Raw genomic sequence first — 17,106 nt, 5'->3', positions numbered from 1 at the left:
TCATCCATCCAGTGTGTTCTGCCACGTGAGACAGATCATCCATCCAGTGTGTTCTGCCACGTGAGACAGATCATCCATCCAGTGTGTTCTGGTCACGTGAGACAGATCATCCATCCAGTGTGTTCTGCCACGTGAGACAGATCATCCATCCAGTGTGTTCTGCCACGTGAGACAGATCATCCATCCAGTGTGTTCTGCCACGTGAGACAGATCATCCATCCAGTGTGTTCTGCCACGTGAGACAGATCATCCATCCAGTGTGCTCTGCCACGTGAGACAGATCATCCATCCAGTGTGTTCTGCCACGTGAGACAGATCATCCATCCAGTGTGTTCTGCCACGTGAGACAGATCATCCATCCAGTGTGTTCTGCCACGTGAGACAGATCATCCATCCAGTGTGCTCTGCCACGTGAGACAGATCATCCATCCAGTGTGCTCTGCCACGTGAGACAGATCATCCATCCAGTGTGCTCTGCCACGTGAGACAGATCATCCATCCAGTGTGTTCTGCCACGTGAGACAGATCATCCATCCAGTGTGCTCTGCCACGTGAGACAGATCATCCATCCAGTGTGCTCTGCCACGTGAGACAGATCATCCATCCAGTGTGTTCTGCCACGTGAGACAGATCATCCATCCAGTGTGCTCTGCCACGTGAGACAGATCATCCATCCAGTGTGTTCTGCCACGTGAGACAGATCATCCATCCAGTGTGCTCTGCCACGTGAGACAGATCATCCATCCAGTGTGCTCTGCCACGTGAGACAGATCATCCATCAGAGTCAGGCTCTACCTATCCTGTCGTGTCCTGGCCTTTCATCTGAGGAAATCTGGCTTTGTTCCCCTTGTGCTGGCGTGTAGGGCACACACACACACACACACACACACACACACACACACACACACACACACACACACACACACACACACACACTGAGCCCCTGCCCCTCGCTGAGGTCTTATCTGCCACACCGAGACCAGGCTGCTCAGTTCAACAGCAGAGTGACATGAACTCAATCTACCATTATAGTTTACATGGCGCACAGCAAAACACACAGCGCACAGAAAAACACACAGTGCACAGCAAAACACACAGTGCACAGCAAAACACACAGCGCACAGAAAAACACACAGTGCACAGCAAAACACACAGTGCACAGCAAAACACACAGCAAAACACACAGCGCACAGAAAAACACACAGTGCACAGCAAAACACACAGCGCACAGCAAAACACACAGCGCACAGCAAAACACACAGCAAAACACACAGCGCACAGCAAAACTCACAGCGCACAGCAAAACACACAGCGCACAGCAAAACACACAGCGCACAGCAAAACACACAGCGCACTACTTTTTATGGTAACTTTACTCTAAGTCTTTATTGTGTCAGCTAATATAACTTTTGCTAGAAAAACATTAAATTACACACATCTGATCATATTTTCCAGGATGTTAGTTTGTATAAAATAGGCTGTAATTCTACACACTAAAGAAACACTTAGCTGATCTTATGCATGGTCCATATCATCAACACACAACATACTGCACATCTCCACACATCACTTTAAACACATCTAGTCACTTTAAACAATGCCACTTTATATAAATTTACATACCCTACATTACTCATCTCATATGTATATACTGTACTCGATACCATCTACTGCATCTTGCCTATGCCTCTCGACCAACACTCATCCATGTATTTATATGTACATATTCTTATTCATTCTTTTACACTTGTGTGTATAAGGTAGTTGTTGTGAAATTGTTAGATTACTTGTTAGATATTACTGATCTGTGAACTAGAAGCACAAGCATTTCGCTACACTCGCATTAACATCTGCTAACCAAGTGTATGTGACCAATAAAAATTTGCTTTGATTTGATTTGATTTGACGTCAGAGTTACCAATGTTAGTCCTCACCTGTGATGTCATACCACAGTAGCCTCTGTGTCTCCGTGAGGATGATCCCCACCATGTGAGTGACAGGATCCGTCTCCATGACAGCGAAGGTGAAGTGTGGCTCGTCAAACGTCAGCGGATCGGAGGTGGGCGTCGGCTTGGAGATCCACTCTACGTCGAGGCGGACTGTCGACGATCTCACCGGACTCCCATGATCCTCTGCTTTGATCTGACAGAGGGAATGGATGGGATGGAGAGACAATGCTAATGTTATTGCGCTGTGGTGTGGATCTTTGTGTTACTCATCACACTACATGAGAACATGACAGGGTTGGTGTTCATCACAATGGTGTTCCCATGCAACTTCACATGCACGTTTACACTCTACACGTGAACGAGAGTCATGAAAGAAGATGCGGTTGTATTTGTTTTGGAATAGCAGGTGTCCTAAAGAGTGCTCCACCATTGCGTGTGGTTGTGAAAAGGAGATGAATCTGTGGAACATGTTAACTATGTGGTTGTCCACCTACCGTGAGGATGCTGTAGTTGCCTGCTGTAAAGTCCCCGTGTGCCGTCACAACCCCAGTGTCTGGATGGATGTCAAACCTCTCGTCCTGGTTGTCCTGGAGACTGAAGGTGACCTCAGCATTGGGCCCTTCATCGTCGTCCTGGGCAACCATCCGACACACCTCCGCCTGTGGTTCCGCCCCCTGACCCCTGTGTTGCTCAGGTAGTTTTACCTGGAACCAATCAATGAATTAATCAGTCACATTTATTTATAAAAGCCCATTATTACATCAGTAGCTGATACAAAGTGCTTTAATAGTAAGTAGGGCTGAATGGCATCCTATTCCCTAATTAGTGCACTAATTTTAACCAGATATGGTCCAAGTCAAAAGTAGTGCACAATGGCTGCGTTTAAAGAAAAAAATAAACAAACACGTTTGGTGTTCGCCAAAAGGTATGTGGGAGACTCCCAAAATATATGGAAGAAGGTACTCTGGTCAGATGAGACTAAAATTGAGGTTTTGGCTATCAAGGAAAAAGCTATGTCTGGCACAAACCCAACACCTCTCATCACCCCGAGAACACCATCCCATGTTTTTCATCGGCAGGGACTGGGAAACTGGTCAGAATTGAAAGAACGATGGATGGTGCTAAATACAGGGAAATTCTTGAGGGAAACCTGTTTCAGTCTTCCAGAGATTTGAGACTGGGACAGAGGTTCACCTTCCAGCAAAATAATGGCCCTACACATAGACAAAATAAAAAAAACAACATTCAAATGTTTTAATGTTTTAACATTGAAATGTCTTGGAATGGCCTAGTCAAAGCCCAGACTTCAATCCAATTGAGAATCTGTGGTATGACTTAAAAATGGCCGTACCCCAGCGAAACCCATCCAACTTGAAGAATGGGCAAAAATCCCAGTGGCTAGATGTGCCAAGCTTATAGAGACATGCCCCAAGAGACTTGCAGCTGTAATTGCTGCAAAAGGTGGCTCTACAAGGTATTGACTTTGGGGGGAGTGAATAGTTATGCTATAAAAAAATAGCATCTTCAAAGTGGTAGGCATGTTGTGTAGATCAAATGATATAACCCCCCCCCCCAAAAAAAATCTATTTTAATTCCAAGTTGTAAGGCAACAAAATAGGAAAAATACCAAGGGGGGGTGAATACTTTCGCAAGCCACCGGTCAAAGCACCGGTCAAAGCACCAGTCAAAAGCCACCGGTCAAAGTTCCAGTCAAAAGCTTCGACACACCTCCTCATTCAAGGGTTTTGCTTTATTTGTACTATTTTTACATTGTAGAATAATAGTGAAGACATCAAAACGATGAAATAGCACATATGGAATCATGTAGTAACCAAAAAAGTGTTAAATCTAAATATATTTAGTATTTTAGATTCTTCAAAGTAGCCACCCTTTTGGGCTCCCGAGTGGCGCTGTGGTCTGAGGCACTGCATCTCAGAGGTGTCACTGCAGTCCCTGGTTTGAATCCAGGCTGCATCACATCCGGCCGTGATTGGGAGTCCCATAGGGCGGCGTACAATTGGCCCAGCGTCGTCTGGGTTTGGCCGTGGTAGGCCGTCATTGTAAATAAGAATTTGTTCTTAACTGACTTGCCTAGTTAAATAAAGGTTAAATAAAAATGTATATTAAAAAGTTTGCCTTGATGACAGCTTTGCACACTCTTGTAGTTCTCTTAACCAGCATCATGCGTAGTCACCTGGAATGCAATTAAATTAACAAGTGTGCCTTGTTAAAAGTTAATTTGTAGAATTTCTTTCCTTCTTAATGCATTTGAGCCAATCAGTTGTATTGTGACAAGGTAGGGTTGGTATACAGAAGATAGCCCTGGGGGGCTGAAGGGGGGGTTCACCCAGGAAGCCACACAAGCTTGAACCGCCACTGCTTTCACTAATTGGTATTTTGACTAATTAGATCAGCTCTGAAAAAAATATCTGATGTTATCACAGTGCTAGCTGTGCCACCAGAGATTTTGGGTTCGAGCACAGGGTCTGTCGCAGCCGGCCGCGACTGGGAGGTTCATGGGGCGACGCAAAATTGGCCTAGCGCCGTCCGGGTTAGGGAGGGTTTAGCCGGTAGGGATATCCTTGTCTCATCGCGCACTGGCTGGTCGGGCGCAGTGCGCGCTTACCAGGTCGCTAGGTGCACGGTGTTTCCTCCAACACATTGGTGTGGCTGGCTTCCGGGTTGGATGCGAGCTGTGTTAAGAAGCAGTGCGGCTTGGTTGGGTTGTGTTTCGGAGGACGCATGGCTCTCTCCCGAGTTGTAGCGATGATACAAGACAGTAACAAATTCTAACAATTGGATACCATGAAATTAGGGGGGAAAAAATAAGAAAAAGATCTGATGTTATTGGACAAAAGACAAATGAGTGGAAAAAAGATCAGATTTGGGCTGCCTGTGTAAACACAGCCTATGCAGGAAATAGGGTGCCCTTTCGGACGCTGACCCGAAACCCCAAAGAGCCAATAGAAGCAGACCTGGAAGAGCTTGTGGTTGAACTGGGGTCTGTTGTCGTTCTCATCCAGCACCTGGATGATCACTGTAGAGGTGGAGCGGAGAGGAGGGGCTCCGTTGTCTGACACTATCACCTGAGAGGAGGAAGAGGGGGAAGACGGGTTAGTCTAACAGTAGGATATGGAGGATTGATTGAGACTTAAATTAAATAAATAAGTTTTATGTATCACAAATCACATATATTTGGTGAGAAATGTTATTTATCAAGACCACACACGTTACGGATAATTTATAGAGTAGTTTAAGCTCTCAATTCAGGCCTTTTTAACGATCTCGTAAAAAATTCACATGTTGTTTAATGACAAGCAGGTGTCTCAGTCTCCTACCTCGATACTGTGCTCAGACTGCTGTTCCCGGTCCAGAGAGGTCAGAGTGTTGATGACGCCTAAGAAAACAGAGAGAGTGAAGGAAACAGCGAGAGAAGGAAACAGAGCGAGAAGGAAACCGAGGGAGAAGGAATATGGGAGAGAGAAGGAAACAGAGGGAGAAACAGAAAGAGAGAAGAAATTAGAGAGAGAAAAGGAAACAGAGAGAGAGAGGAAACAGAGAGAGAGAAGGAAACAGAGAGAGAGAGAAGGAAACAGAGAGAGAGAAGGAAACAGAGAGAGAGAGAAGGAAACAGAGAGAGAAGGAAACAGAGAGAGAGAAGGAAACAGAGGGAGAAATAGAAAGAGAGAAGAAATTAGAGAGAGAAAAGGAAACGGAGAGAGAGAGGAAACAGAGAGAGAGAAGGAAACATAGAGAGAGGAGGAAACAGAAAGAGAGAAGGAAACAGAGAGAGAGAAGGAAACAGAGAGAGAGAAGGAAACAGAGAGAGAAGGAAACAGAGAGAGAGAAGGAATCAGAGAGAGAGAAGGAAACAGAGAAAGAGGAGGAAACAGAGAGAGAAGAAAACAGAGAGAGAGAAGGATACAGATGGAGAAGGAAACAGATAGAAGGAAACAGAGTGATAAGGTAACAGAGTGAGAAGAAAACAGAGAGAGAGAAGGAAACAGAGAGAGAAGGAAACACAGGGAGAGAAGGAAACAGAGTGAGAGAAGGAAACACAGAGAGAGAGAATGAAACAGAGTGAGAGAAGGAAACAGAGTGAGAGAAGGAAACAGAGAAAGAAACAGAGAGAGAGAAGGAAAAAGAGAGAGAGAAGAAATCAGAGAGAGAAGGAAACAGGGAGAGAAGGAAACAGAGAGAGAGAAGGAAACACAGAGAGAGAGAAGGAAACAGAGGGAGAAGGAAACACAGGGAGAGAAGGAAACAGTGTGTGGTTTTTTTTACGCTTCTCAAAAGGCACCAAGTTAGTGGAATCACCCAGCACACCTGTCACTGTCTGAGCCCCATGCAGCTGGTTAACTCTTCTGTCTTCCCACAACCCCGTCTGTTTGTTGACAGTGTTTATTTGTCTTCATGGTCTAAACAAAGAAACCTCTGAGAACTTTCTAGATCCTGTTATTGTTTATAAAATACTCAACGTTTTAGGACTGTGGATAATTTAATAGTATAACGTGTGTTGCAGGAGTTGGCCAATACAAAAGAGTGGTCACGAGCTGGCACAGCCAGAAAGTCATAAAATCAGATTTGAACCCTAATGCCTAACCACAACCTTAACCACAACACTAACCCTAATGCCTAATGATGACCTTAAATTAAGACCAAAAAGTAAATGTTTGTTTTCATGAATGTTGACTTTACAGCTGGCCTGCCTAAGGGAAAATCGCTCAGTTCTGCCTCCAGGACAAGTCTTATGACAATAAACGTCAACCTGCTACAATCTGACTAGGTATCCCCTTTTCCCTTTCCATTTCCCCTTCCCATGTCCCCTTCCCCTTTCCCATTTCCCCTTCCCCTTTCCCATTTCCCCTTCCCCTTTCCCATTTCCCCTTCCCATTTCCCCTTTCCCTTTCCCCTTACCCAATCTATCCACTGATACACTATCCACTACTGTATTGTCATTTAGTAAAGATTTCCCATTCTGCTTCTGTTCCTTTAACAGGTCAATTATCCTGCCATGTTGCTTCTGTTAGTTTAACAGGCCAATTCTCCTGCCAAATTAAAGGGTCTATGAGATCAGAAAACCTGACAAAACAGGTTACATGACTGGTTTGGCACTTTTCAACCGTGTTGAAAACTGGGTGAGGTTGTCTGTTTCACCGCCTGAGCTGATATCAGAGTAGTGGCCTACAGACTAAACATGCCTGAGTTGATATCAGAGTAGTGGCCTACAGACTAAACATGCCTGAGTTGATATCAGAGTAGTGGCCTACAGACTAAACATGCCTGAGTTGATATCAGAGTAGTGGCCTGCAGACTAAACATGCCTGAGTTGATATCAGAGTAGTGGCCTGCAGACTAAACATGCCTGAGTTGATATCAGAGTAGTGGCCTACAGACTAAACATGCCTGAGTTGATATCAGAGTAGTGGCCTACAGACTAAACATGCCTGAGTTGATATCAGAGTAGTGGCCTACAGACTAAACATGCCTGAGTTGATATCAGAGTAGTGGCCTGCAGACTAAACATGCCTGAGTTGATATCAGAGTAGTGGCCTACAGACTAAACATGCCTGAGTTGATATCAGAGTAGTGGCCTACAGACTAAACATGCCTGAGTTGATATCAGAGTAGTGGCCTACAGACTAAACATGCCTGAGTTGATATCAGAGTAGTGGCCTACAGACTAAACATGCCTGAGTTGATATCAGAGTAGTGGCCTACAGACTAAACATGCCTGAGTTGATATCAGAGTAGTGGCCTGCAGACTAAACATGCCTGAGTTGATATCAGAATAGTGGCCTGCAGACTAAACATGCCTGAGTTGATATCAGAGTAGTGGCCTACAGACTAAACATGCCTGAGTTGATATCAGAGTAGTGGCCTACAGACTAAACATGCCTGAGTTGATATCAGAGTAGTGGCCTACAGACTAAACATGCCTGAGTTGATATCAGAGTAGTGGCCTGCAGACTAAACATGCCTGAGTTGATATCAGAGTAGTGACCTACAGACTAAACATGCCTGAGTTGATATCAGAGTAGTGGCCTGCAGACTAAACATGCCTGAGTTGATATCAGAGTAGTGGCCTACAGACTAAACATGCCTGAGTTGATATCAGAATAGTGGCCTACAGACTAAACATGCCTGAGTTGATATCAGAGTAGTGGCCTACAGACTAAACATGCCTGAGTTGATATCAGAGTAGTGGCCTACAGACTAAACATGCCTGAGTTGATATCAGAGTAGTGGCCTACAGACTACCGCGTGTGTGTGTGCGTGTGTGCGTGTGTGAGTGCGTGTGCGTGCGTGCGTGTGTGCGTGTGTGTGTGTGTGTGTGTGTATGTGTGTGTGCGTGCGTGTGTTTGTGTGTGTGCGCGTGTGTGCGTGTGTGCGTGTGTGTGTGTGTGTGTGTGTGCGTGTGTGCGTGTGTGTGTGTGTGTGTGTGTGTGTGCGTATTTGTGTGTGTGTGCGTGCGTGTGTGTGTGTGTGTGTGTGTGTGTGTGTGCGTGCGTGTGTATGCACGCGTGCGTGTGTATGTGTGTGTGTGTGTGTGTGTGGGGGGGGGGGGGGGGGGGGGGGGTTGAAGTGAGTGGAGATGATCATTTAAGGGGCATTTCGCTTTTACGGCACTCAAAAACAAATCCTGCTGGGTCTTTAGCGGAGACATTATTTAGACAGGTGAGACACGTTAGGAAGCTGCTGCTTTTATCATTTAGCACAGACGTTGTTGGTTTACTTCCTGTGTCTGTGTTTTTGTAATGAAGTTGTCCTTCTCTGCTAGGCCTCCTTGTAAAAGAGGTCTCTTGACCTCCATATGTTTTCTTCTGGGGTGGCAGGTAGCCTTAAGGTTAGAGTGTTAGTGTCCCCGTTTGTGTCCCAGTGCAGACAAGGTGAAAAGCTTTCTCTGTGCCCTGGAGCAAGGCACTTAACCCAATTGCTCTTGCGGTACTTGACAATGTGACCACACCCCCTGGGGGAGTTGAGATATACAGAAAACAACAATTACAGGACAAATATAAGCACCCGCAAATGATTAATATTTTCTAGTTTAGATTTTTCTGTTTCTTCCAGCTGGTGATACAGCTACACTGCTTCTATTGAAATGTATTACTAGTTCTTATCTGACTTCCTGCTGGGACATCTCAACAGATACTGTACCTTGTGCACTTAGCTGCTACACTCCTGAATTAAGATCTTAGTCAGACTTCTCTGAGTCATGTGTTGATCCTGTTCAGACATGAGGAGCACAGCTCATATCCTCTCGTGGCAGAAATGAATCTACCATGCTGTTTGTGTGATAGAAGCTGAGGTTTCACTTCATTGATCGTTTTGTATTCACCTACAGTGCATTCAGACCCCTTGACTTTTTCCAAATTGTGTTACGTTACAGCCTTATTCTAAAATGGATTACTTTAAAAAAAAAAAATCCTCATCAATCTACACACAATACCCCATAATGATAAAGCGAAAAACAGGTTTTTATAATTTTTTGCAATTTTATTCAAATGTAGTTAATTTACATAACTACACAGACCCTTTTGCTATGAGACTCGAAATTGAGCTCAGGAGCATCCTATTTCCATTGATCGTCCTTGAGATGTTTCTACAACTTGACTGGAGTCCACCCGTGGTATATTCAATTGATTGGACAGGATTTGGCAAGGCACACACCTGTCTATATAAGGTCCCATAGTTGACAGTGCATGTCAGAGTAAAAAACAAGCCATTAGGTCGAAGGAATTGTCCGTAAAGCTCTGAGACAGGGTTATGTCGAGGCACAGATCTAGGGAACGGTACCAAAACATTTCTGCAGCATTGAAGGTCTCGAAAAACACAGTGGCCTCCATCATTCTTCAATGGAAGAAGTTTGGAACCACCAAGACTCTTCCTAGAGCTGGCCGCCTGGCCAAACTGAGCAATCGGGGGAGAAGGGCCTTGGTCATGGAGCTAACCAAGGACCTGATGGTCACTCTGACTGAGCTCCAGAGTTCCTCTGTAGAGATGGGAGAACCTTCCAGAAGGACAACCATCTCTGTAGCACTCCACCAATCAGGCCTTTGTGGTAGAGTGGCCAGACGGAAGCCACTCCTCACGTAAAAGGCACATGACAGCCCGCTTGGAGTTTGCCAAAAGGCACCTAAAGGACTCTAAGACCATGATAAATGATGTAACCAAGATTGAACTCTTTGGACTGAATGCCAAGCGTCACATCTGGAGGAAACCTGTCACCATCCCTACGGTGAAGCATGGTGGTGTCAGCATCATGCTGTGGGGACGTTTTTTAGCAACAGGGACTGAGAGACTAGCCAGGATCGAGGCAACAGAGCAAAAAAAATATATATTTTTTTTTTTTTGCTTTGTCATTATGGGTTATTGTGTGTAGATTGAAGAGGGGGGGGGTGTAATACATTTTAGAATAAGGCTGTAACGTAACAAAATGTGGAAAAAGTCAAGGGGTCTGAATACTTTCAGAATGTAGAAGGACAAGGTCCTTGTCATTGTAATGAGTTAAAGGCCCAGTGCAGTCAAAACCCTGATTTTCCTGTGTTTTATATACACTGAGTGTACATCTTCCTGATATTGAATTGCAGCCCTTTTTGCCCTAAGAACAGCCTCAGTTCGTCAGGGCATGGACTCTACAAGGTGTCGAAAGCGTTCCACAGGAATGCTGGCCCATGTTGACTCCATTGCTTCCCACAGTTGTGTCAAGTTGGCTGGATGTCCTTTGGGTGGTGGACCATTCTTGACACATGAGAAACTATTGAGCATGAAAAACCCAGCAGCGTTGTAGTTCTTGACACACTCAAACCGGTGTGCCTGGCACCTACTGCCATACCCCGTTCAAAGGCACTTCAATATTTTAACAAGTGACATCAATAAGGGACAATAGCGTTCACCTGGATTCACCTGGTCAGTCTATGTCATGGAAAGAGCAGGTGTTCCTAATGTTGTGTACACTCCGTGTATATTTCCACACTATGAGGTTGGGATAATACTGTGAAATTGTGAAAATGATGATACCCTTTTAGTGTTAGAGCTGTTTGAAAAGACCACCTGAAATGTTTGCCTGTTTTAGTGGGAGGAGTTTTGGCATGCCTGGTGACATCACCAGGAAGTAAATTAGTTACTAGACTAATAAAAAAGAGAGCTGCAAACCTCTCTGCCAATAGCAGCTAGTTTTCCCCTCCCCACTCCCAGGTAGTCTTAGCGAAACTAACCTGTCTCTTGATTACACTGGGTGTTTCTATAAAACATCTAATCTATTGTACGTCTTCCAAGGCATTAATGGAGTGTCTTTTCAGCTTTAATCCTTTGGTGTTAGCCTGGGGGTAAGGGGACACACACACACACACACACACACACACACACACAGCCCAGCAGAGATTACAAGTCGAGGACAGACAGACTTGTAGGAGCTTGCGACGTAGAGCTAATCTGGTTGCAATTTGCCCTGTTTTCAAAGGCCCATGCTCTGTTGCTGTGTGACAGGCACTCAGCTGCAAGATGAAACTGTCAGAGATTTGGGGTTTAACTTTCTGGTTGGGCAGTTGATATTTTACACTCACTGCCGTCCCAGCCCAGACATGACTGGATCATTTTTGTTGTACATTTACAGGTAGAAAAGAAGCGTAGTTTAACCTTGATCCGGCCTCACGTGATGTGGCACACCCTGGGTGATGCATGTGCACCTTACCGTTGACACATGTTATAATCTACCATTTTCTATTCGACTTGAGAAACCACAAGCTGCCATGTTTTACAGCTAGATAAATGGTATATTGAGATGTATATTTGAAACACATGAACAAGAAAAATTGCAAAAAATTTGATGTACATTTGACGAAACTGAATGGATGTTGTAGGTTGTCAAAATGAGATATGGACACAATACAACAACCTGTATTTCCTCAAAGGTGTTCGACTACATAAATAAAATCACATCGGTCCGTGTTTCCTTGTGAAATGTGTCAGTTACCTGTCTTGGTGTTGATGGTGAAATATCTCCGCGGTGACTCCAACAGCTGGAAGGTGAGTTTCCCCTCAGAGGAGCTGTCCACGTCAGTAGCAGTGACCTGAACCACTGACTTGTCTTTAGGCATGTTTTCCAGGACGGAGCCGAAGTAGACCGGCTGGGACATCTGGGGAGGATTATCATTGATGTCCAGGACTTCCACAAATATGTCTGTCCAGGTCACTAGAGGGATGGTGCCAAGGTCTTTGGCATAGACCGACAGCCAGTAGTGTGGGACGGCCTCGCGGTCCAACGTCTCAGCCGTGCGGATTACACCTGCAAAACAGAAGGAGAAATCGTTTATAATGTCATCCATCTGTATTCACATCATTTTCTGGCTGACAGGTGTGGTGATGAACAACTTGGATAGTTAAATCATCTAGGTTTACCCCCCCCCCCCCCCCCCCCAAAAAAAATTGTTATTTGGTTAAAACTGGAGAATACGTTGTCAAAATCTAAAAGATTATAAGTAGGAGTAAGATTCTGAAAGGGAGGCCATGTGTACCAGTGCAGGTATTCCACACTACAATGACACAGCATTGTCTATTTCTATTTCTCTATCTAATTTCCCAACAGGAGGGAGCCATGCTAATGGAATGTGAGGTCACAGGCTATCCTCTGTAAAGTAGCCAGTATGTAGGAACACGTCCCAAGCAGCCTCAGGTTATTTTAACAATTGCACATCCATTTTCTTTTTTCTTCTTTTTACCACAGGCTTTATCAACTGTACCACTTCTCATCTACTGTAACAGCAATGCATTCATACTAAAGAAAATGATATCAAATAGATTTTTACTGTTATCACACACAAACACAAACACACACACAAACACACACACAAACACACACACAAACACACACACAAACACACACACACACACACACATTTACCTGTTTCCTCATCGATCATGAAAACTCCCAGTCCAGATCCATTGTGAATGTGATACCTGACGACTCCATCTTTCCCCTGGTCCCTGTCTGCTGCTGTCAGCGTGAACACTGAGGTTCCCACGGGAGCGTCCTCCATCACTGAGGCCTCATAGACAAACATGGAGAAGACCGGCTTATTCAGGTTCTCATTCACATCCAGGACCTCCACCTCGATGAAACAGGAAGAGGAGAGTGACCGAGGAAGACCATGGTCAACTGCTTGAACCGTCAGGTTGTAAGACTGTCTCCTCTCGAAGTCCAGTTCCTTCTCAAGGGTTAGAGATCCCGTCAACGCGTCCAGAAAAAAGGTCCCGTTCTCACTGTTCTTCAGGTTGTAGCTGACCTGTCCAGCACTGCCCAGGTCTAAGTCGTAGCTCTCGACCCACAGTAGCACCGTCCCCAAGGGAAAGTCCTCAGGGACTTTGATGTTGTAGATCTTGGGGACGAACTTGGGAGGATTGTCGTTGATGTCCTCCAAAACGACCACCAGATCGGTCAAAGAGAAGAGCTGTGGGTCTTTTTTAGACTGATCTCTAGCCTCTACCTTCAGGTCATGTCTGGGAAAGGCTTCTCTGTCTAAACGACCAGACACCTTCACTTTTCCCGTGAGTTCATTGATCTTGAACAGATTGGTTAGCGTTAGCATCGAATATAGGATGTTTCCATTGCCCTCAGAGTCTAAATCTGTTGCGTGCATTTGGAATATCGTTGTGTCAACCTCCGTGTTCTCTGGGATGTGCACGACATACCTGGATTGGTTGAATACTGGTCGGTTGTCGTTAACATCCAATAGATTCACAGCAAGAAATTTCCATGCTGAGGTTTGTGGGCTTCCTAAATCATAGACAGTTACGTTCAAAATGTAGAACTCTTTGGTTTCTCGGTCTAAAGGACACACAAGCTTAAGCTCCCCAGACCAAATACCAATGGAGAAACACCCGTCTTCATTTCCACTTGAGATGGCATACACAAGCTTGCTGTTGAATCCGGTGTCATTATCTGAAGCCTTGAAGTGAAGGATAGTAGAATTTAAAGGGAAGTCCTCTCTGATGTCAATAGTACTCGGGATGCCAGAGTTGAACTTAGGAGAGTGGCGGTTGATGATATGAACGTCTGAGAAGGATTCCTCATCCTGGATAGTCAACACTGGCTTTATGGATTCTATCAGTTTGTCTGTGAGACGTTTGAAAATCCCAGTCTCCTGACAACTGACTGTGGCTTCAATGCTCTGGTTGACGACAGTAACAGTAACAACAGAGGGATCAGAGGTATGTTTACCGTCGGTTGCTGTGATTCTGAGTCTGAACGAAGGTAATTCAATCTCTATCGAAACTGTGGGTATCTGTCTGATCAGTGTAATGACTCCTGATACAGCATCAATGTCAAACAGTTTTTGGTCATTCCCTGACTCGATCACATATCTGAGCTGTTGTAGTTCGTCCAGGTCAACAGCAGACAGCTCTGTGATTGGCTCTCCCACCGCTAAATCTACAGGTATGGTGGCGTTGCATCCCACCTGCTCAAACAGAGGGGTGTTGTCGTTGACGTTGCTCATGGTGATCGTCACAGCGCATTCAGAAACATGACTAAAGGGACTGCCGCTGTCCGAAGCCCACACTCTGAGATGATACCACCTCTTCATCAACTCGTAGTCCAGATCCTCAGATGTAGAGATCACTCCACTGATTGGGTCTATTGTGAATGGGGAAGGAGCTGAGTTGGCTATGGCATAGGTCACGAAGCCATTTCGACCCCTGTCCACGTCTATTGCAGAGACTGTTAGAACGCTGCTGCCTATAGGTACGTTCTCTGACAGTGTGGTTTGGTATGAGGGCTTGGTGAATGTGGGGGCGTTGTCATTTTCGTCAGTTATCTCAACGACTATATGGGTCTCGGCTTCACCGTGATTCGCTATCACGTCGAATTCATAACGAGACTTTTTCTCAAAGTCAAAGGACTCTGAGGTAACAAGTATGCCTGTTTTGGGGTTAATCTTAAATTTGTGGCTATCAGAGTTACTTTTAATGTGGAATGTAACATTCAAATGTGCTGGACTCACACTAACTCTGACCACATGTGTTTTTGGTGGTGAAAACTCACTTAGTGTGAGAATGTAAGTGTCTTCCAGAAAGCTAAACAGGCTTTGTTTATACGCAGGGATATGGATTTCTGAAACTGGAGAAACTAAAGGTGGACTGCTTTTGTCTTTAGCTTGAAGGGAGAGGTTGAATCCAGATGGGCTCTGGGACCAGTTAATTCTCTTGGTGGAGACCACTTGGAATCCATCGACTTGCTGGCTGGATGGAATAATCTCAAAATACCTCTGTGGATCCCCGCCAACAATACTAACGGACTCAACCTGCTTTACACCCGACTCTACAAGGACATCAATAGTTATCTTCTCCTCTTCGTCCTTCTGAGCCAGGACAACTGGGAGAGGTTTGATGGTGGGGCCGGTCGAAGAGACCTTTTCTATGGTCACTGTAACGCTGGCAACGTTGCCAAACTTCTTAACCCCAGATATCTTCTTGGTCCTGTCCTCGGCTAATACAGTGAGATCGTATGTTTCTGCTCGGCTGTGGTTCAGTCTCTTGACGAGGCTGATGGTGCCTGAGAAAGGATCAACGGCGAACGGATGGGCTCTAGTCGTAAAGGAGTAATAGAACTCAGCGTTGCAGCCAATATCCGCGTCCGTCGCACTGACCCTGACCACGCTGGACTTCAACGGAGCGTCTTCCCTGATGACTGCGTTGTACGAGGCTGGGTAGAAGAGCGGTTTCAGGTCATTGGTATCAAGCACCTGAACCAATACCTTGGTCGTGGCCTGGAAGTCGTACGTGATTTCAGTGGCTTCAATGGTGAGAGTATAACTGTCTCTTACTTCCCTGTTCAGTGATGCAGAAATACTGCTTCGCGTTTTGATTCGCAGAATGCAGAAATCCCCTACTCTGACCTCTTCCGCTTTGAATAGGCCGTCGTCGTCTCCAGAGACGAGTTTGAACTTGATGTTCCACAAAGGATCGATCACTACGCCCATCTTGATGGGACTCTCCACAGCAGTCCTGGGGGCTGAGTTCTCATTAATGGTGGCATTGTAGAGATGAAAGGTGAACCTCATGGGAGAGCTGTCCTTTCCCAAGCGCAAATTGTGGTACTCGTTACTTGCTACTAGGTTTAGAAAGACTGCTACCACTAAGAGTAGTGTACTTGTGTCTGTTGTAACCATCTTCACTGTCATCAGCAGGGTCCTCAGCTCTGAGAGAGAGAGAGAGAGAGAGAGAGAGAGAGAGAGAGAGAGAGAGAGAGAGAGAGAGAGAGAGAGAGAGAGAGAGAGAGAGAGAGAGAGAGAGAGAGAGAGAGAGAGAGAGAGAGAGAGAGAGAGAGAGAGAGAGAGAGAGAGAGAGAGAGAGAGAGAGAGAGAGAGAGAGAGAGAGAGAGAGAGAGAGAGAGAGAGAGAGAGAGTTTTAGTTCATATGCCAGGAACAAATATGCTTTTTTTTTTTTAGCAATGCGGTATATAGTTCAATAAGTCACATATAAGTACATACAAAATCCAGCTATTTGACCAGATTGTCATTTCCCGACTACCTGTTCCTGTCTGAACAATACAATGTGAGCACTAAACAACCAATGACACAACACCACAGTGAAAGCCTGCTGTGAGGTATTTGTCTCCTGTTCTAACATGCTTTGACCAAAGCAAAGCAATACATTGTTTGAAGACAAGAAACAGCCTCAGAGCAGCAATAGACAGGTGGTGCCGCCCCCCCCCCCCCCCCCCCCATGCCATTATTCCTTTCCCTTGAGTGCAACAACTGATAATTAAATCATTATTATAAAGCCTTTGTCAACATGTGTTAATAAAACAGGATTTGTTGCATGATGACAGTTATAAAACAGGATTTGTTGCGTGACGACAGGTTTAAAACAGGATTTGTTGCGTGACGACAGGTTTAAAACAAGATTTGTTGTGTGATGACAGTTATAAAACAGGATTTGTTGTGTGATGACAGTTATAAAACAGGATTTGTTGTGTGATGACAGGTTTAAAACAGGATTTGTTACGTGATGACAGTTATAAAACAGGATTTGTTACGTAATGACAGGTTTAAAACAGGATTTGTTGTGTGATGACAGGTTTAAAACAGGATTTGTTACGTAATGACAGGTTTAAAACAGGATTCGTTGTGTGATGACAGGTTTAAAACAGGATTT

At 45.0% G+C, this 17,106-nt stretch overlaps 1 protein-coding gene across 1 annotated transcript in view; it reads right to left on the bottom strand.

Annotated features, from left to right (window-relative positions):
* Positions 1–17,106, bottom strand: part of LOC110489217 (protocadherin Fat 2) — a 68,708-nt gene that overhangs the window by 44,658 nt on the left and 6,944 nt on the right. Inside the window, exons 2-7 of the mRNA XM_021561849.3 lie at positions 12,853–16,146; positions 11,926–12,237; positions 5,288–5,346; positions 4,925–5,035; positions 2,444–2,653; positions 1,935–2,142 (exon numbers count right to left, since the gene is read on the bottom strand). Coding sequence (XP_021417524.3) covers positions 1,935–2,142; positions 2,444–2,653; positions 4,925–5,035; positions 5,288–5,346; positions 11,926–12,237; positions 12,853–16,129 — 4,177 coding nt within the window. The 5' untranslated portion in view covers positions 16,130–16,146. The remainder of the gene's footprint in view (positions 1–1,934; positions 2,143–2,443; positions 2,654–4,924; positions 5,036–5,287; positions 5,347–11,925; positions 12,238–12,852; positions 16,147–17,106) is intronic.

Source organism: Oncorhynchus mykiss, chromosome 14 (genome assembly GCF_057628025.1).
Source record: "Oncorhynchus mykiss isolate SJ-2025 chromosome 14, ASM5762802v1, whole genome shotgun sequence".
Classification (NCBI taxonomy): domain Eukaryota; kingdom Metazoa; phylum Chordata; class Actinopteri; order Salmoniformes; family Salmonidae; genus Oncorhynchus; species Oncorhynchus mykiss.
This window is presented reverse-complemented; position numbering and strand designations above follow the sequence as displayed.